The sequence below is a fragment of the Protomyctophum parallelum genome (genome assembly GCF_964188405.1).
Source record: "Protomyctophum parallelum genome assembly, chromosome: 5".
Classification (NCBI taxonomy): domain Eukaryota; kingdom Metazoa; phylum Chordata; class Actinopteri; order Myctophiformes; family Myctophidae; genus Protomyctophum; species Protomyctophum parallelum.
Genome location: NC_139702.1, coordinates 43003999 through 43025673, shown reverse-complemented (window position 1 = coordinate 43025673; position 21675 = coordinate 43003999). Strand labels below are relative to the sequence as shown.

General features: G+C 43.8%; 1 protein-coding gene across 1 annotated transcript in view; it reads left to right on the top strand.

Moving 5' to 3' along the window:
- The window catches only part of maml3 (mastermind-like transcriptional coactivator 3), a 154558-nt gene that overhangs the window by 536 nt on the left and 132347 nt on the right, over positions 1–21675 (top strand). Inside the window, exon 1 of the mRNA XM_083765314.1 lies at positions 1–922. This exon is cut by the window's left edge and continues 536 nt beyond it. Coding sequence (XP_083621440.1) covers positions 461–922 — 462 coding nt within the window. The 5' untranslated portion in view covers positions 1–460. The remainder of the gene's footprint in view (positions 923–21675) is intronic.

Sequence of the window (21675 nt, the reverse complement as noted above, 5' to 3'; positions counted from 1 at the left end):
GATATAGTAGTGGGTTTTAATGTTGGAAGGCTGGCTGTAACAAACCAGCCACGCTTGGGATCGGATCGGATCGGGTCTTTTTCTTCTTTGCAGCTGCTGCAACTCAACGGTGTTTTGTTGGGTGTATATTGGTGTTTTTTTTTCCCAAGGAGCGATGATGTGTTTTGAAACATTCTTGAATGGTTGAGCCTCTGTGTTCCATCTGGACGGAGGAGGGAAGGAGAGCAAGCGGCCACTACCACCACCACTACTACGATCTTTATGTCTGTTTGTCTCCAACTAAACCCTGGTTGATTGTTCCTCTTTTCTTTTAACTCATCTTAGCTCTCTCTTTTCTACGCTGCCTTGATTGAAGCACTTTTTTGAAAGAGGGGGACCCCGAGTGGAGAGAGAGAGTGAGGGGGGAAGCCAGGAGGAGGAGGGTTGAAAAGTTCTTCCAAAATACCAGCCACTCGGCTCAATGATGGGGGACTTTGCCTCCCCCGCTGCCGGGCCCACCGGCAGTATCTGCATGAACAACGGCGGCATCATGAACCCGGGAGTGGGACCCGGGTCCGTGGTGGCGGCGCTAGGGGTCGGACCCGGCGGCAACCACAACAACCACGTCCTCCCCAACAACAACAACAACAACAACCTCATGCCCGCCATGCCCAAGCACAGCACCGTGGTGGAGCGGCTCCGGCAGCGCATCGAGGGCTGCCGGCGGCACCACGTCAACTGCGAGAGCCGCTACCAACAGGCGCAGGCCGAGCAGCTGGAGATCGAGCGGCGGGAGACGGTGAGCCTGTACCAGCGGAGCCTGGAGCAGCGGGCCAAGAAGAGCTCCGCCGGCGGCAGCAGCAAGGCGCAGGGTTCCGGCAACAAGGCGCAGGACCCCGACTCGGCCTCCAGCGCCGAGCAGCGGAATAACACTCTCATAGCGGTAAGGGAAAAGAAGCCGTATATCCTGGGCTTGGCCAGTCCTCATAGCGGTGATTCCAGTGAGTGAGTGAGAGATCTGGCCCTTCTTTAGCCTGGCCAGCCTCATAGCGGGGGATTCACTGAAGATTCCTCCCGGAATCTAAAGTGAATCCCCCGCTATGAGGCTGGCCATGGCCAGATCAAATCTCTCCACTCACTCACTCACTCTCACGCACTATAATGTTATATGCACTGCTTACCAACCACCACCATCCACCACACGGCAGGTCATGTGTTGTCAACTTGTCATCAGCAGTGTTACACCTTGGCTGTCTGAGAGTGTGAACTGAAAACGGACCCAAATGGTCTCACTTCCCCACATTTCAGTTAAACTAACACTGGGTGTTAACGTGTAAAAAGTCTCAGGCTTTCTGTCTGAGCCTCTCGCTCTGAGCTCTATAACTACAAATTAGCAACTCGTTTTCCACTACAGTCTCCGCAGCGAAAAGTTGTTTGGAACAGATTTCCACTTTAATTAAAGCACTGATTTGGTGGCAACTGCTTTTGGATCATGCACACAGTTTATTTTATTTTCTTTATTTTTTTGACACATTGTGCCAGCCAGCGTGTGTTTGTTGTTTTACAGAGAAACAAACTTCACTCTTGATCATCTATATAGTATATATCTGGAACAAGAGAGCGAGAGAGAGAGCTCGAATTAGCCTAAAATTTAGACACTCGCAGATGTATTGATCGATTCGGTCAGAATCTGATAAATACATCTATACCAGAGTCTAACATTTTAGGCTATAGAATCAGCCGCGAACGTTGACCAATTCATTGATTGATCTTTGATTTGTTGTTCTCCGCCCGGTGGGTGGCCCATGCATGCACGCTGCCACCATGCATTGTCGAGATTCATTGGCAGATAATGTGGATGTAGTAAAACAAACGCAAACAAACAGACATCATGGGCTCTTTGTTTTGGCTGCAGCCAGTGACTTGTTCAGTTGTTCTGCTTGGTGGTGACAATCATTGCAACATTGTTTCCTCACTGCTTTTTACAACACTGTCTGTCTGTGGAAACAAAGTAACAAACACGACAGGCAGCCACGCGCCTCCTTCCTTCCTTCACGTTTCATCTGTTACAATGTGTCCAACAAAGTAAACACCACTCCAAAATATAGTGTAAAAAACCGTACATTTTTAAGTGAACACAACACATGGGGTGCATACTTAGTTTAGACTAGTCATTGCCAGACATGCGTTAAGGTTAGCTTTAGGTGTGCTGTCCCGTGGGAGGTTAGGTTTAGGGTGAGATAGGTTGTAGTTGTAGGACTAATGACTGGTCTAACCAATGACTAGTCTAAACCAAAAACTGTCTAAACTAAGTACTGCACCCGAACACATGTCGCTAATAATGGAAGCAGGAGTTGATGATCAGAAACTTTGGGGGGGCGTATGTCTATGTTTCTCTGCCTGCTGGTGGTGTAGGAAATTGGGGAGGTCTGCACGGTGTCGCCCGTTCCCTTCCTTCCCAACGGAATTCTCGTTGTCATCTATCTGAACAAGTTATTGCGAACGCAGTGAGCCACTTACTATGACAGCAGGGGCTGAGTGTCTGTGTGTGTGTGTGTGTGTCACGCTGTGTGGTGTCACGCTGTTACACCACCGGCCCGCCACCAGAGGGCGCAGCTGTGGCACGCACGCACGCACGCACACACACACACACACACACACACACAGGGCGCAGCTGTAGCACACACACACACAACCACACACACACGAGCTGCGTTCGCTTCACGCGTTTGCGCGTCTTACTTGTTTTAAGAAACCGCTATTCTGCTATGTTGGGTGTTTTTAAGCTGTGTGTGTGTGTGTGTGTGTGTGTGTCACACCTCGTCCTTTTAATGGACAAGCCTCGGTCGGTTTCCTCCGACAACGAGACATGCCGGGAATGTCGACACCGTTGTCCTCTTTTGTTGGCAATGATTAGGCAAATCCCTCCCACACACCTTCCCCTGCCTCCTCCCCTCATCGTTTGGAATGCTAAACAAGTAGATATATTTTTTTATTAGCCCCTCTTCAATTTGTGAAGCATTAAGCCCAGTCAGTCGGGTGGTTAGTTTCGTCGAGCACGGCGAGCAGAGCAGCACAGCCAGGCTGACAGACAGGCTGTATAGCCAGCCACAGCTTGAGAGCTCTCGGGGGCGATTGTTCTGCTACGAGAGGAGCTCCCAGCGGTCCTTGTGGAGTCGACATTAAACCACCAAACCGCCCATTAAAGATGGGCAACAGCAGAATGGATGGTCAGTGGGGATTACTGCTTTAAAGACACAGCGACACCACCCTTCTGCCCCCCCCCCCCCCCCTTAGATCACCATCATTTAGCTGGTGTTCATATCATAATGCAAACACACTTAATTTACAGTACAGGCTGCACAAGTGCTGCGAGTACATATTATTAGACCATGAAAGCATACATGACATTCGAGTGACGAGTCTCTGTCATGTCTGTCTCTCCGCCCCCCCCCTCCCCACCTCTCTCTCTTTCTCTCCTCACAAGAACCCAGCTGCAGCTAGATGGCTGTATGTAGTCGCTGAAAAAGCAGGCATTCTAGGAAAGTGCCTTCTATGTTGATGTGCACACACACACACACACACACACACACACACACACACACACACACACACACACACACACACACACACATAGATGGACACGGGGGTCTTGTTCAGTAAGGGTAATAATATTACAAAGCGTTCTTTTTAGAGAACACATTTGCTGAACAGGTGTTTGTTCGGTAGCTTAGATTGAAACGGTACACGTTAAAATGTGTCGCTGTATGATATTGTTGTCGGGATGGTTGAAGGAAGATGACATTTAAATGATCTGCTAATATCAAGAGCACTGTGCCATTGACTCCTTGATAATATTGCCTTTTGATCAGGGATAATATTTAATAAATATACCGTACACGGACAAATGTGTCCGGGGCAAAGACTTGGTCTTGTCCGTGGCAACATTTTAGATTTTAGACCATTTCTGAAAAGCCCATGTTTCAGTCGTTCTCAAACCTTTTCTTGTCAAGGACTCCCAGAAATATATGTAATTGACCACCGACCCCATCTGAAAATATGTAGTTCTAGGAATCCCCCCAGAAGAAAAGTTTTTAGTTAAATACTTTATCTGTGAAAGCATGTATTCAAAGATTTATGCCACATGTTCACGATTTTTCAAAAATAGCAGATCTACAAGCTTGTAGCTTGGCATTTTTCAATAGCTAAAGTATAACATAACACCAAAAGAGGTTCCCGTTCAGAATGGGATAATGTTCTAATTTTGACCCACTTACTGAATGCCAAGTCTCCAGGTTTCCTTCAGAATGTGTATGACACTTATTTATTATGACACATTAGGAGTCCAACTAGTACTAGTGGTTCTCAAATGTTTCATTTGAAGAGACCCCCCTTAACTCTCAGAGTGTTCAAATGTAACCAAATGGACCTGTATAAAGGGTGAACACTCAGAGTTACAGACCAGGTTTTTCAGGGCTATCTATTATATGCGTGTGTCTGGTAATATTATTGTCCACTCGTTTTGTGTGTCCGTGGCAAAAACGGAATGTCGACAAATGTCCGCCACAAGCCCACATGGCGACGACCCCCTGCTTTTGATCTAATTATCCATCATAAGGACATTTTGATGTGGTTCATAATCGGGCTGTGCAACACGTGTACATGACGGCACACAAAACCTGTTTAAAAATAGTTAACAGGACATCACTCACATTCATCACAGCATCAGCAGAAACCTGTGTTTTTGGCAGCAAAATCTGAATAGTTTTCATTTAGTTTCAGTCACGTTTTAGTCCCCTGGAATGTCTTAGTGTTACTCTAGTTTTAGTTGACTAAATCTACAGTTGATTTAGTCGACTAAAATGTATTTCGGTGGACCTTGATGCCGTCGTAATGACGGATTTTACACTTGCTGAAAATAACAGCACGACGTGTTGTGAGCTTATAGATCGGCTATTTTCAGTATGCAACCAAGTGTAAAATGACCTATACTGGATCTTTTGTCCACTAGTCCCTTCCTAACATTTTAGTCTAGTTTTTATTTGTTGACGAAATTGTCAGTATATATAGTCTTTAGCTTTGTTTTCATTTTGTTTCCACTTTCCATGTAGTTTTAGGAAAAAGGTAGTCGACGAACAATTTTCGACTAAATCAACATTGGCAGAAAGTCCAATATCATCATGGGCAGCAGCATAAAGCGTCATCATCACCATCTCATCCCCATTCATTCCATACTCAATAAAACCTTGAGTGATAATTTAACTCGGAGAGCGTACTACTCAGCTTTGCCTTTGACAGCCAGACTAGGCATGTGTCCATCTTAATGTGTGTCTTCTGCATGCTTTATGTACATAAACAGGGGGCGAGCAATGATGTCTGAGCGTTGGAAGGTTGAAATAACATTTGGGGGAAATTATGTTTATCTTTTTTATCAGTTGTGACCTCTGTGTCATTGAAAGATGGTTTGGAGTGTTTGCTAATCATTTGAAAGGCAAACATTTTGCATGGATAAAAAATACTAATATTGGTCCAACTGTTTTATTTTTCACTAACCTTTTATAATAACATTAAATGTATGAGTTAGCCTGTGTCTGGAATTTGGCCATTTCACTTGTAGGAAATCATGTCGGATTGTAGTTGGCCAGTCCATGCAGTCACGGTTTGTTTATATTGGGACTATTTGTGTCACAAAATAGTTCAGATAGAAAATGATTAATTATTCCATACAATACATAATTAGTGCAGCAAACGTTTTCCATGATCAGTAAGGACATCTACTGTTGGACTGTGCTTGGATATCACAAATGCGCTCTTCTGACACACATTCTTTAGCATTTAATTTAGCCAAACGCATCCCAGTTCCCCATGCACTGCATGGCCTAATGGTTCTCAGACACACCCCTGTCGAGGCAGGGGTAACCCTGTAATTATGGAAAGTGTGTGTTTGTAGGTTAACTGTTTGTGAGAGTCGAAGGCTCCCATCATCCCATCCCATACAGTTTTTCCCACCATTTTTCAGTCCAGATGAGTGGTGTCACAGTTCTCAGTGTAAACATTAGCTGCCTGTTTTGCCATGAGCCTACTGAACCGATAAGAAAGAGGAGTTGGCGTTCGATGTGCGCTAGCTTTCTCTTATAGAGCCAGACAGATGCCCGTTTGTCTGACACCTCAATAGTCCAACAAAAGTTTAATAGCTTAATAAATAGTTTTTGTGAGTTTAGGGTTAGGAATATTTTTTTATGAGCTTGGGCTTATAATGCGTGTCAGCAGTGGTACTTGGTACAGTGGTACATAAGTGGAGCCTTTGCATACACCTGTAAGGTCATCAGGGCTAGGGCAAGTGCTACGGGCTAAGATGTAGTCTGAAGAGGTGAATTTTCAGAATACGGCGGAAGATTGGGAGTGAGTCTGCAGTTCTGATTGTAATGGGAAGTGCATTCCATAGTTTTAAAGCCAGAAGGGAGAAGAGTTTGGGACGTGTGGAGCGTTTTTACTTTTTAGTGAAGGCTGGTGCTTCCAGCTTCCCTGTGTTGGCCGAACTGAGTACGCGGGAGGGTTTGTAGGGTTCGATCAGACTTGCAAGATATGGCGGTGCCATACCTTTGGTTGCTTTGAATGCCAGGATCAGAGTTTTGTACTCTGTGCGGGCAGCGACCGGGAGTGTGTGATGCGCGCATGCTTCATCAACAGCAAATTCAGTCACTTAACCCATTAACCTTATTTCATTTATGTGCTTCATATTTATTTTCTGCCCCTGGTACTACCTTCCTTGGACAAAATCTAAGGTCACATTCTCACCTAATACTTCGGTAGACTCGATGAGAATGGGCGAAGAAGTTGGGATTCTTGCATACGGTATTTAATTTGCTGCGGTTTGCCTTCACACTGCGCTGTATAACCGCAGCAATTGGAAACGTAGCAGGGACCTTATCAATGTGTTCAGTTCATAAACTATAGCCTACACAGTGAAATCTATGGTGTTAAAATTATAACGTCACACGTGCATGTGTCGTGCCGTCGGGGACTGGACCTCTCTCTCTCTCGCGCGCTCTCGCTCTCTCTTTCTCACTATACGCACCCAGCCATGCACTGTACTTTTGGGCGCATTGAGAACAGACAGCAGCACAAAATGTTTATCGAGATGAAAGTCGCCACTCCCCAGTCCCCACACAGTGACAACACTCCATGTTTACGCACAGACAGACAGAATATTCTGTAGGCTACACTGCAGTGTTTTTATGGGCTTCAGTCTCCTCATTCGACCACGTCTATCCTTTATAGCTCTATGGTCTATCCACGGTAACAGGACATCTTTGCGCTGTGTAAAATATGCCTTCTCCGTCTCCAACTGTGTTTAGCTCCTCACCCGCCACAATGTTTGCTTCATTTCCTTTATTTGCTGCGGATTGCATTCCCACCTGCACCGAATCGTAATAAAGTGCGATTGGAAGCGAAGCCCCCGTTTTTGGTCGAAGTAGGATTCGAATGATGCTTCACACCTGCCAAACGAAGCGCACTCTCCGACAATGTGTAGCAGGATTCGTTTTAATCGCAGTAAAGCTTTCTGGTGTGAAGCTCACCTTAGACTGTCTTCCCGGCTGCACTGTCCAATGCAAATGTATAGCAAATAAAATAATGTTCTTGTCATCAAATGCTCATTACTCTAAATTCATTATATCCTGATCAGGATGTAGATTAGACACACCAACGGACCGACATGCTGAAACAACGGTGGAACATGCGCTAGGCTATGGTTAGGTTAGGGTTTGAGGTGTAGGTTGTCGGTCTAATGACAGTCGGACCAATAGTATGTCTAAACTAAAGCCTGTACCGCTCAAATAATGGCGATTAGACGATTAACTCAAGCCTGTACCCATCCTGACTGACGGCTCTTTCCACTGCGTGGTGATGAAGCTTGATATGTGACCTTTGACCTATGATGCTATAGTTGATCAATAGAGACTCACGAGGCCAGTCACAATTATGACATAATCGTCCAATCGCCATTATTTGACATGATCACAATAAATTTTACATAATCGTCAATCGTTTCCATGTTGAAAAATCTCCAGACATTTTCAAAAAAGCAGAAGTTCTTTTAAGATTTGTAAGACATTATTATTAAATGTGTCAGTGCTTTCTTTGTATATTTAAGTTATTTGTCATATCTTCCCCTGTGCAATTTGTGATTACGATGTTCAATGCAAAAAAGAAAGAAAAACACATTTATATACAGCATTTATAATCGTGACAGCCTAACCGAAACAAGGGTTTTCATGGCACCATGTCAGTATGGGCTTGCATGCTGTTACATCCACTGCATGTCAGTATGGGCTTGCATGCTGTTACATGACATCCACTGCATGTCAGTATGGGCTTGCATGCTGTTACATCCACTGCATGTCAGTATGGGCTTGCATGCTGTTACATCCACTGCATTTTTAGGTGATTTATTTCTCTACATCACAGAGAAGATGTTCTAAAAATGCATTCTTGGTGTGTGTGCGACCCATTACCTATGTGTTGATGATATTGTTTTGAGCGGGTAACGCAACATAAGTCAGAGCGTGGTGGTGGTCACGCGGAATGTGGTCCATTAAAAAGAGCACATGTATACAAACATACATAAATGCATTTAAAATACACTATTACTAGTGGCACCGAAAAGGTGTAGGCTGAATCAGAGGCTTATATTGCCTACCATTTTTGAACAAAAATCTGGTGTTTTAAGCATTATGTTACACTTTAGCTATTGAAAAATAGCAGATCTACAAGGTCATAGTGCCGCGCTATGACCTTGTAGATCTGCTATTTTAGAAAAATCCTGAAAATGTGCCGCAAATCTTTGAATATATATTCTTTCAGAGCAAATGTTTTTAACTCAAATCTTTGCTTCTGGGGAGGTCACTGGAACAACATATTTTCAGATGGGGGTCGGCGGCCAATTACATATAATTCTGGGGATCCTTGACATAAAATAGTTTGAGAACCACTGACATAGAAACAAAGTTTTTTCAGAAAACTGTCTGATTTAGAAGCCCTTTTTTTTTATCGGCCTCAGGTCTAAATGGGTTAAAACAATGCAAAGTACATTATCAGACATCGATTAAAAAGAAAAAAGAGAGCCTGCTCAGATTTCCTCACACAGGCAACAAGTTTACAGTTTTCATGATGAAGTATTCAATGAGGTGCTTGTTGGCTCTGTTAGAACACAGTAGCTCAGGACACAGTCTGTCCTTGGCTCTTCTCTTTCCTTGGCCCTCACCAAGGAATGTCTCTCCCTTGTGCGTGTGCAGAGTGTGCACGCACGCACGTAGTCGTACTGTACATACACACTTGTCCTTCTCGGCTCTTGGCAGTAGGGGCCAAAGTGTGGGCGGCAGAACTTTCATGAATCCTCCTCCTCCCTCTCTTCCTCTCCTCCTTTCCTCCCCGCTCTGGTGTGTCCCCTCCCTCCCTCTGTCGGTCTCGTCTCTGGTTTCAGGCAGCTTCAGTACGGTGCTAATGTATTGGTGCTGCTGGTGGCTATGGCATTGTTAATGTCTGGGACTGTTGCCCAATCACTATATTTAAACCAGTGAGCTGGCATTGAGCTTGCACGCGTGCATGCGTACACACACGCACACACACAGTGACGTAGACTAGAGCGCCATGATATCACACTGGCATGCTGAGTTTGACTCATTACACACTGAGCTCTCTCTCTCTCTCTGCTGTTGTCTGTACCTTCATTCCTCTGTCAGATGCACTCAGGCTGGATGTTTTCGTTTTATTGGGGCTGTGACCACTTTCCCTTCCACCCACGTTTGTTCATATGTTCCTCTCTACAGGAACACGCATATGCTCGGCAGCACAGTTCTTTGGAATAGAGAGAGATTGTGTTTTGTACCCAGACATTGCTTTTTTCCCCCTGTCTTCCCAAGTAAAAATGCTTTAAGAGCATTGTCTGCGACACAAACCGTAAGAAATAGTAGCATCATTGTACATGGCAAATAACATGAATGATTTTTGTTATTTATGTAACACGTGTTTTGTTACAGCTATGGCAGACGACAGGCTATATTAAGACTCAAAAACCGGCCCAGGCCGTAGCGTAACGGTCTGGGCACCGGACTGGTAATCCAGTCGCAGTGTGCCGCGGGTTCGACTCCCGGACCCGACACGGCCTTTACTGCATGTCATCCCCCCATCTCTCTCCCGTTTCCTGTCAGCCTACTGTCTGTCCCTTCAAAAATCAATAAAAGGCGTAAGCCGCAAAAAAATATCTTAAAAAAAAAAAAAAAAAAGACTCAAAAACCCTGTCTTGTTTGGAAGAAATGGGTTAAGTTAATTGAATTGATTGTTGTGAACAGGTGGCTGGCTTTCCTGTTCATCCCAAGCCTTTCATTTTTAGTTAAAGCACCCTGCGTTGTACAGAAACAGCCTCACAGGGCAAATCTTCTCTCTGTTTGCACTGTAGATAATAATAATTATTAATTTACGTTAGTATTATTAAACGTAGTAAATGTAAGTGATACTTTTTTTTGTTTTTACATTTCTACAGCTTGCGTTCAGTAACTGAGGTCGCCCAGTCTGCCCAGCTACTTAATGAACAAGAAAAACATTTTCAGGTGGGCGACAGAAATATTCGGGAGAGAGTATTCATTCACCGGCTTATAATATGTAATGGTCCAGTTGCAATTTGTGTCGGTTCATTTCTTGGTTTCATCACTTGCATAACACGTTTGAAAATATCGGATCTACATGCGCACAATGTCCAAAATGTATATACAGTATGGCCGAAGTGTGTAATGAAAATCTACAAAATAACTTTCAAATAGATGTAGTGGAGTAAAAGCACAATATTTGCCTCTGAGATGTAGTGGAGTAGAAGTACTGTACTTAAGTTAATGTACTTGGTTACTTTACACCGCGGTCGCTTACCAATTAAGACACTTCTTCAGTGTGTGTTTGTTTTATTCATTTGTTTCTCAAATTCATACACTCAAAGTATTGTGTGTGTGTACATGCATACATGCACTCCCACTTGTATTTCGGGGCTGCTATTGTACTGCGTGCGTATGTACGCACGCTTGTAGATCTCGTGTGTGTGTGTGTGTGCGCACGTACAATGCTTGTAGATTTTGGTACACCACTTAGCCAAGTATAATTCAGGGTTGAGTGGACTAATCGTTTTAGTCAATTATAACAAAATATACAGGATTTATTTCTTGTCAATTTGTTGATACGTGTATAAGATGTTTAACACGACTATGGGGGGGGGGGGGGGGGGGGGGGGAGAGAGTCTGGAGAGGGAAGTCTGGAGCTCTCTGGTAGAGCTGTTGCCCCCGCGACCCGACAACGGATATGCGGTTGATGATGGATGGATGATGTATATGAGCAATTTTAACACAATACATGCCCAAGACGTCCACAGACGTCCTAGGAACTACCGCATGTAGTGCCCAGGACGTCTGTGAACGTCTTTGTAAAAAAAGAATAATAGAATATATATCAAAATGTGGGCACCCCACTTTCCCTTTCCCTTAATTCAAATATCACTTTTCTTTTTTTGTGATAATCCTCCTTACTATAGTGTGTGCTGACCATATAAGGAGTTCCTCCATGTCCCCAGTTCACCCCTGGGGTCAAAAAAGCTTACGTTTCGTTTTTGGCTAGGTGGCCCATCCTTCATCCAATCAGGATAGAGAGGGGCCTTCCTCCAATCATGATCGATTGGAGGTGGGCCTTGGTGTGTGTGCTGCGCCTGTTGCGCGTCACCCCACTGTAGAGAGTGTGCATATCTTTATCCGGGGAGGACTGGGGGGTTTTCCAAATCACCCAAATCACTGATTGTTTATTGCTTCTAAATATCGGTTTTGATACATTTTCCATGCGTACACCAAGCTCTTATCATCACTGCTCTGTTTTATGTGCATGTTATTGTACACATAATGTCACCTGTGAACTTTTCTATCAGTGGTGCTCAAACTATTTCATGTCGGTCAACGATCCCAATAATTATACCCGTTTGGACGCCGACCCCCATCTCAAAATATGTTGTTCCATGGATCGCCCAGAAGCAAAGATTTTAGTTAAAAACATTCACAGTGAAAGAAAAATATACCGCAAACTTTTAATTTTAATTAACGAAATAATCATTTCGTCTAAATAATCATTTCATCTAAACAAAGTGGTTAAAAGCTAAAGCGACACAGATGCATTCCCGTCATTAATGGGTTAAGGGAAGTACAAGTGCCTTGTTCAAGGGCACTTCAAGTCTTTCACGTTCCCTCCTCGGATCCTCCAACCCAGTAATTCAGCCCAGTGACCTTCTGTCTACAAGGCTGAGTGGCCGACGTGTCTCTAACACAGAGTGCCGCGCTACGAGCTTGTAGGTCTGCTATTTTTGAAAAATCATTAAAATGTGGCGCAAATCTTTGAATATATATATATATTATTTCACAGCGAACGTTTTTAACTAAAATCTTTGCTTCTGGGGGGTGCCTGGCTGGAACTACATATTTTCAGATGGGGGTCAGTGGCCAATTACATATAGTTTTGGGGGTCCTTGACATGAAAATGCTTGAACGACTAACTTTTTAGTTAGACCCTCGGGTCTAAATGGGTTAAGAGAAGGATGAGTGTGTGCTATCTCTTATTTTACTTTATGTTGTGTTGCTCAGCTGATCCACACCGACAGCCTTCAGCCCGTCATGTTTGGACTTTGTCTCGACTTTTTGTCGGCTGCATTCTGCTTGTTGTTTAGGCTACATTTGGATTGAGCATGATGTCATGTTAAAGGTTGATATAGATACCCAGTAGCATGATTCTAGCGAATTGTGCTGCAATAATGGTTCTTTGATACCTTTTGAATTGAAATGTACAAGGGGGTGTGCACGCTTTTCAGACACCGACATGCGGAAATCACACGTTGCTCCCGACATGCGTTGGTCCGACATGCGTTGGTCTGACTTGCGTTGGTCCGACTTGTGTTGGTCCGACTTGCGTTGCTTCGTGCTTGCGGTTAGGGGTTTGAGGGTAGGTTGTCGGTCTTATGACTGTCGGACCTTTGGTGTGTCGGAAACTACAGCCTGTACCCCTGTACGGTACCATCTGCAATTCAATACAATCGAAAAATTGTAAAACTCTGTTTCTTACTGACTATACTTGTTGCCTTGGCTTTTTTCTTTTTGTTCTATTTGTCATACAAGGAAGTTAGTAAATAAATACCCGAACGTGTGAATGTTGGAAGCTTTGATGTATATATCTAGGACAGTGGTAACCAACCTTTTCAAGCCCAAGAGCCCATTTTATTCCCAATTGTAAGCCAAGATCTACCACAAAAACGTTAGAAAAAACACTTGTTTCACACAAAGACTAAAGCTTAAATTAGAATAAAAACTTATAGTAAGTTATATTATCAATGTCAAATAATATTAAGACAAATGTATTAGAAATAAAAAATATTAGGACAAAAATACAAATAAACTTCTTTGTTGAGTTTTTTTTAAATAAAACAAAATGCAAAGGACATTAATTGCACAATATTTTGTTTCTCATTTCAATGAATATTCACATTGGCAGATGTTCAAATGAGATAGGCATAACGTGACCATATATATTTGCACAGATATGGTGACATACTCTCAGGGTCAGCCCACCTTTAATGAGACTGCTGTGACTGCACTTTATCTGCAAGCGTTTTTAAATCTGGTTCATATTTAGTGATTGCCAGTCTGAGGGTGTCATTAAGATGTGAGTCAGTCATACGAGTTCATGATAGCGTCCCCGACACGTTGAATACTAAACTTATTTGTAAAGTTCGAACGCCAACTTTTAACCAAACATGGGAGAAACACTGTGCACGGCTGCACACACAAATAAAGAGTGCACTCGCGTACGCACATGATGGATTATTATCGATCAAAACAATCCTTAGCGTCGCTTACAAAAGCATGTGTTGCACAGCATGAATGATAAGTAATCACCGACCTGGCTGGATAAATATCAGTGGTCCATATTCATTGTGTGACCTGCTTAACGAGCAACGGTAGGCAACCGAGTAAGTTAACAGCTTAGTAAATTAATAGTCTACTGTAGTTGTGTGTCAGATGTTCTGTCTGAAGTAGTCAAAGCCAAGGAGAATGTTACAATTTAATTCACAATCGAGCATCTTGCCCTGCATTGAATATCCCATGATAGAACAGCAGGATAAAAACGGATAGTCTGTCTATCATCCATGCATCCATGAGCTAAGCGTCAAGCCCTGTCTAGGACCCACTTCCTTCAAAACTGTGGCTTTCTTGTTCCAATAGTTAGAATCTTCAACTCTCACTGTGTCATGTTTTGACACTTTGTCATAGTGATATTTATCCAGCCAGGTCGGTGATTACTTATCATTCATGCTGTGCAACACATGCTTTTGTAAGCGACGCTAAGGATTGTTTTGATCGATAATAATCCGTCATGTGCGACTGCGTGCGCGAGTGCCGAGTGCACTCTTTATTTGTGCGTGCAGCACATGAGCACAGAGTGCTAAAAGGGGGAGGGCCGAGGGGAGGTGGAAGCAAGGGGAACAGATCTTCAAGCTAAAATGCATCGAGCCTCTACACGTTGTTAGCTTGTAGATCTGCTCTTTTTTGCGAACGAGCTACTGGTTGGTTACCCCTGATCTAGGAGGTATGAAATGAACCGAGGGCTAACTGAACCATTGCATTCCTACTCCTTACTAGCGAAGCGTCTGAATGGCACTTTTCCTTTTACATTATTGATGCTGGACCGTTGGGAAACCGACAATGCTCTTGCCCCTCTCAATGAGTAGAGGACGGACACACACGCGCGCACGCACAAACTTAAATATGGATGAAGTTGTTATCAGAGCCACCTAGCTGCAATGGGCTCCTCCACCGCTGTGTGTGTGTGTGTGTGTGTGTGTGTGTGTGTGTGTGTGTGTGTGTGTGTGTGTGTGTGTGTGTGTGTGTGTGTGTGTGTGTGTGTGTGTGTGTGTGTGTGTGTGTGTGTGTGTGTGTGTGTGTGCGTGCTCACGCATGAGTGTGCATTGTGCACATTTGTGTGTATTGGCTCTTGATCTTCATTCCTTGTGAAGTGCAGTTTATTTGTGGATTGTGTGTTTGCTAGTTGAGTAGAGTTGTAACGCGAGTCACAGACGGTGTGATTACATTAGGCTGAATGTATACTTGCTCCTGTGTTTAGGATGAAATATTAACCTTACTCACCAGTGAATTATCTGATAATTATGACTCCTAAACATACAGTACCGGCCAGCCTTTTGGCATATAACCAGGCATCATTTGAAGGTTCGTTTATTCCAACCAAACCAGGCAGTTTGTGTGGAAGTAAAAATATTGGTGACCTTCTTTGGACTTCATTGATGACTCTTGGCAGTGGACTCGCACGTTTTGTATCTTGCCAGTATTCAATCGACAAGCTTTTCTTTACAGTGGAACTGCTTCTAAGATTGCATGATCCCAAAACTGATAAGTGTCCGTATTTGGATTGGGCAACTGCTTCCCCCCAGGCAGAACACAATGTGTTGGATTTGTGAACAACTAGAAGTTCGCGCACCTATGGCGTGTCTACAATTACAGAATGTAGAATAATTGTTGTTTTAATCAATGTTTGCCTATTTGTTTCTCCTATGGTACCAACATCAATACAGCATGGAATTGTGGACAAAACCTTATCCAACGACAACAAACTAGTCTTAGGTCTGAGAGGCTAAATGTCATCAAATGTTGGACCGTGACCCAAATGCCGACTAAATAATGGACATTGATATGAAAATGGTTTGAAAACCCCTGCTCTAGATAATGGCCCTATCATTAGTCAGGAGTAAGCCGTCTTTTATAGAATTGATTTCATGCCGTATTGATAATTGAGAATGACGGTTGCAAAGCCGGAGAATGGATAGCAACTGGAATTTCTGGGTGTTTTTCCTCTGATGTGGTCTGACTCTTGATGTTCACATGTGGCGCTTTTAGGCAGCACAGATTGCATTGTTCAAGAAACAAGACTATGTCTGGCCTCTAGTTACTGGGGCTGTAAACAAGCCCCGGCTATATAACTATATATCTATATTCTCAAGTATTGTGAGCCTAAATTATCACCAAGAAAGTGCTGTTCCAGATGTGGGTGTGTCAGCAATATTCCACCGACAATGCAAGTTTGCCTAATGAGATCCATAACTGGCAGACACACTTTACATCTCTCTCTTCCCCTTTTACTTGGAGAGCCACAGAAACTAGATGGGGCACAAAAAAAAATGCAATTGTGCAAAAGGTGATATAAAATGGAATTAAAGCCAGTGTTCTCGTGGTTAGTCGTCCCCTTTCATTAAGGCCCACGTTTGTAATCCTTTTATGGTGACCTTGCACTGAACAACGTTGTCAAAAAACATTAATCTTTAAGTGTATTGGGTTGTTCAGGGACAAGGACACACGTCTACAAGCTGATGATCATGGCGTCGTAGGCTATGATGGACTTCTGCCAGTTTCTGAAATGTCGGTGCTTGCTTGGCGTCAATACGAGACTGCTACGAAAACATAAACGTAAAGAGATGATCATTTAGACCTGAGGACGATTCTACAAATGTCTTCTAGAACCCATGTTTCTAGGTCAGTGGTTCTCAAACAATTTAATGTCAAGGACCCCCAAACATTTGGCCGCCGACCCCCATCTGAAAATATGATGTTTCAGGGACCCCCCCCAGAAGCAAATATTTTAGTTAAAAAAGTTCGCTCTGAAAGAATATATTCAAACATTTGGGCCACATTTTCACGATTCTTCTAAAATAGCAGACCTACAAGCTCGTAGTGCAGCACTTGGTGCAGCGCTATGAGCTTGTAGATCTGCTATTTTTCAACCGCTAAAGTACAACATAATGCTTAAAACACCAAAAGGGGTTCCCACCGCAAAATGGGTTAATAGAAAAACTGATCATTTTACTGGAAAAATTTACTTATTTTACATGTTTAATGTAAAATGTTGCGGGATGTCAATCTCTTGTCTGCTAGTCGTGCAAACCGTTTCATTATTAGATATTATCAGCTTCCTTTGAAGAATTGCCAAGGCATGCTGTCCTCTTCTGCCAAGCCCAAGGTCTTGTCTACATCTCCCCCCCCCCCCCCCCCCCCTGCTTTGATTCTTGTTTTGTATTGTTTTGTTTGCTGACTTTGCTTGAGGCAAGACATTTCCAGCCTACAACGTAGGTCGTAGGCTGGTTGCACAATGTGTCAGACAGGTGTAAATGGTAAATGGTAAATGGTGCATTTATATAGCGCCTTTATCCAAGGCGCTTTACAGAGATTGTGCATTACATTCACCCATTCACACACACATTCATACACCGATGGCAGCGGAAACCATGCAAGGCACCAACTAGCACATCGGGAGCAATTAGGGGTTCAGTGTCTTGCTCAAGGACACTTCGACAGTAACTCTGGGGGAGCCCGGGTTCGAACTGGCAACCTTACGGTTGCCATCCAGGCACTCTACCCCTGAGCCACCGCCGCCCCAGAGACTGGGGCAGAGACTCCATTCAAACTCGTGTGACTTAACCCCACATCCTGTCCTGCGAAGTCGAGGCCTTAAAACACCTGTGTTGATTCTGTCAAAAAATGTTCGTCGACTACCTTTTTTCACCGAAACTAAATGGAAGCTAAATATAAAAGTATTCCGACAATTTCGTCAACAAATAAAAACTAGACTAAAATGTTATAGAAAGGGACTAGTGGACAAGAGATCCAGTATAAGTCACCAAGTCACAATTAGTTGCATGGCGACGCGTTGTGGGCTTGTAGCTCACATACAGCATGTCACCTGGCATACAGTATGTCACCTGGCATACAGTATGTCACCTGGCATACAGTATGTCACCTGGCATACAGTATGTCACCTGGCATACAGTATGTCACCTGGCATACAGTATGTCACCTGGCATACAGTATGTCACCTGGCATACAGTATGTCACCTGGCATACAGTATGTCACCTGGCATACAGTATGTCACCTGGCGTACAGTATGTCACCTGGCGTACAGTATGTCACCTGGCGTACAGTATGTCACCTGGCGTACAGTATGTCACCTGGCATACAGTATGTCACCTGGCGTACAGTATGTCACCTGGCATACAGTATGTCAGCTGGCATACAGTATGTCACCTGGCATACAGTATGTCACCTGGCGTACAGTATGTCACCTGGCGTACAGTATGTCAGCTGGCATACAGTATGTCACCTGGCATACAGTATGTCACCTGGCATACAGTATGTCACCTGGCATACAGTATGTCACCTGGCATACAGTATGTCACCTGGCATACAGTATGTCACCTGGCATACAGTATGTCACCTGGCATACAGTATGTCACCTGGCATACAGTATGTCACCTGGCATACAGTATGTCACCTGGCGTACAGTATGTCACCTGGCGTACAGTATGTCACCTGGCGTACAGTATGTCACCTGGCGTACAGTATGTCACCTGGCATACAGTATGTCACCTGGCGTACAGTATGTCACCTGGCATACAGTATGTCAGCTGGCATACAGTATGTCACCTGGCATACAGTATGTCACCTGGCGTACAGTATGTCACCTGGCGTACAGTATGTCAGCTGGCATACAGTATGTCACCTGGCATACAGTATGTCACCTGGCATACAGTATGTCACCTGGCGTACAGTATGTCACCTGGCATACAGTATGTCAGCTGGCATACAGTATGTCACCTGGCATACAGTATGTCACCTGGCATACAGTATGTCACCTGGCATACAGTATGTCACCTGGCATACAGTATGTCACCTGGCGTACAGTATGTCACCTGGCATACAGTATGTCAGCTGGCATACAGTATGTCACCTGGCATACAGTATGTCACCTGGCGTACAGTATGTCACCTGGCATACAGTATGTCACCTGGCATACAGTATGTCACCTGGCATACAGTATGTCACCTGGCATACAGTATGTCACCTGGCATACAGTATGTCACCTGGCGTACAGTATGTCACCTGACGTAGGTGGCAGTCTTGCACAATGTGGCGGGTAGACTCATACTATAAAACCATTGGTGTACTCAATTGTTTTAAGTAAAAGTACCAATACTGCAATTTAGAAATACTTCATTACAAGTAAAAGTATGGAATTGAAAATGACAAGTAAAAGTATGGAATTGAAAATGTACTTGAGTAAAAGTACAAAGTATCGGCATCAAAATGTACTTAAAGTAAATGTACTAAAAGTTAAAGTACTCATTGTGCAGAATGTCCCATTTGCATTTCACAAGTTCAAAATGTGTACAAAATCTATTGAAAATAGCTGATCTACAAGCTCACAATGCGTCACGTTGCAGCGCATTGTGAGCTTGTAGATCGGCTACTTTCAAATGGCCGAAATGTATAGGGTTGAAGTGGTTAATGCATGTTTTCTAATCAAAATTAAAATCTCCAAAGTAACTAACTAAAGTTTTCAAATTGTAGTGAAGTAAAAGTACACATTTTGTCTGAGATGTAGTGGAAGTAGAAGTAAAAGTACTTACTTTCCACCACTGTATAAAACACTGTTACAGAACCCACTCTGCCTCTTCGGTCTTTCATTTGTTGCCCCCTCCCTCCCTTGTTTACCAGGGCTGTTAGCATTCCTCGGAAATTACATTCGAAGATTGGTCCTGAAAATTGTCCTGAATGTATAGAATAGATTAGAATATTGGTTATTATTAATATTTGTATTATGATGTTTTTTTTCCCTCATAGAAAATGTCTCTCTCTCTCTCTCTCTCTCTCTCTCTCTCTCTCTCTCTCTCTCTCTCTCTCTCTATGTCTCTCTCTCTCTCTCTCTCTCTCTCTCCATCCCTTGCTCCATGTCTCTCAATTCAATTAGCTTTATTGGCATGAATGCAGCAAAAATAATGGTGTGTGTGTGTTTGTGTCAAGATAGTTTGTGTCACATTTGGTGTTGTTTTCTATGTGTCTCTCTCTCTCTCCATCCCTTGCTCCATGTCTCTCTCTCTCTCTCTCTCTGTCTCTCTGTCTCTCTGTCTCTCTCTCTCTCTCCCTCCCTCCCTCCATGTCCCAGGAGGTGATCTCTGGTTCAGTAAGTCTCATCCTGCAGGCTTAGCGCTGTAAAGCTCTCTCAGAGCAGGTCGCCGGCAGGAGAAATCCCTCACTAAGAGGGAATTACCCACCCCACACACACACACACACACGTACACTACACACACGTATGATGCCCATGCGTCCTGTGGCAGTTTAAAGATCGCCGTCACTGTGTGAGTGAGAAACGGAAGTTTGTGATAGTGTAATGCACGTACGCGTGTGTGTGCTGGGCCTGTATGGTCTGTCCCTTTCCTCCCTCGCTTTGTTAGATGACATTTGTTGTTCTTTTGAGGACTGACCCCCCCCCCCCATACACACACACACCTTCCTAGCCAGTACCATGAATTTTTTATGAATGTGTGGGTCTGTCTACGTGTGTGTGTGTGTGTGTGTGTGCACGCCTCTCGGCTGCATCAATAGCCATTAGTGCAGCAGGCAAGGTATAATTGTGACTCAGTGGCTGCAGTGCAGGGGGAAAAAGCACATTATCTGATAATGCTGCAGAACAGAGAAGACCAACATGGAGGAATAAGGGGCCGCGGCATGGACACGTTTAGAGAGTGACTGGAGAAAACCATAATTTTTCTTTGTTCTTCAGTAGACTATAAGTCTACATTAAAAATGCTATCTGAGTCTACATGAAATGCTATAAGTCTACATAAAATGCTATCTAAGTTACATAAGTTAGGGCAAGTGCTACGGGCCATGATGGAGTCTGAAGAGGTGGCTCTAGACCTTTGAAAGTAGGTACAACTAGAACTGCACTCTGTCGAGTGCAGTTCTAGTTCAAGTACTTTCGACCGCTACAAACTGTCAAATCTCAGTAATGACTACTTGTGCCTGATACGGCAGTGGTGCCAGATTACATACATGTATACATAGGAGCATTACCTTTAATCCTCCCAACACTAAAACATATCGTCATTATGTCACCATCGAAAACCAATTACACTCTGGCATTGGGTCCTTTAATCCACATCTTTATTACGTCATTGAAAGCTAGTTATACATACTATGTATATGTATGTCATTTGTAAGTTGATTAGCGGTATACTGTGGTTACTTTGCGTCGTACGCACCATCCCAGCCGTCCCACCAATTTTGATGGGTATGCACCCATGTCCCAGCAAATTGAGCCTGATACGGCAGTGGTGCCAGATTACATATATCTGTATAACTAGCTCTCAATGATTACATAATAAAGATGTGGATTAAAGGACCCAATGCCAGAGTGTAATTGGTTTTCGATGGTGACGTAATGACGATATGTTTTAGTGTTGGGAGGATTAAAGGTAATGCTCCTGTGTATACATGTATGTAATCTGGCACCACTGCCGTATCAGGCACAATTTGCTGGGACGGTTCATACGCATCAAAATTGGCGGGACGGCTGGGAGGGTGCATACGAGTCCCGGGCGAAACTAGTACTTGCACGCTCTGCTTGCCCAAGTAATAACTGACTGGTTCCCAAACAGCAGGTCGGGACCCATTTGTGGGTCTCGGACACATCTTTATGGGTCCCTTTTGTTTGTGTCTGAGCAAATATAGGCATAGTGTCTATTTTACGTCATGATGATGTGCGATGATAAGAGCGCC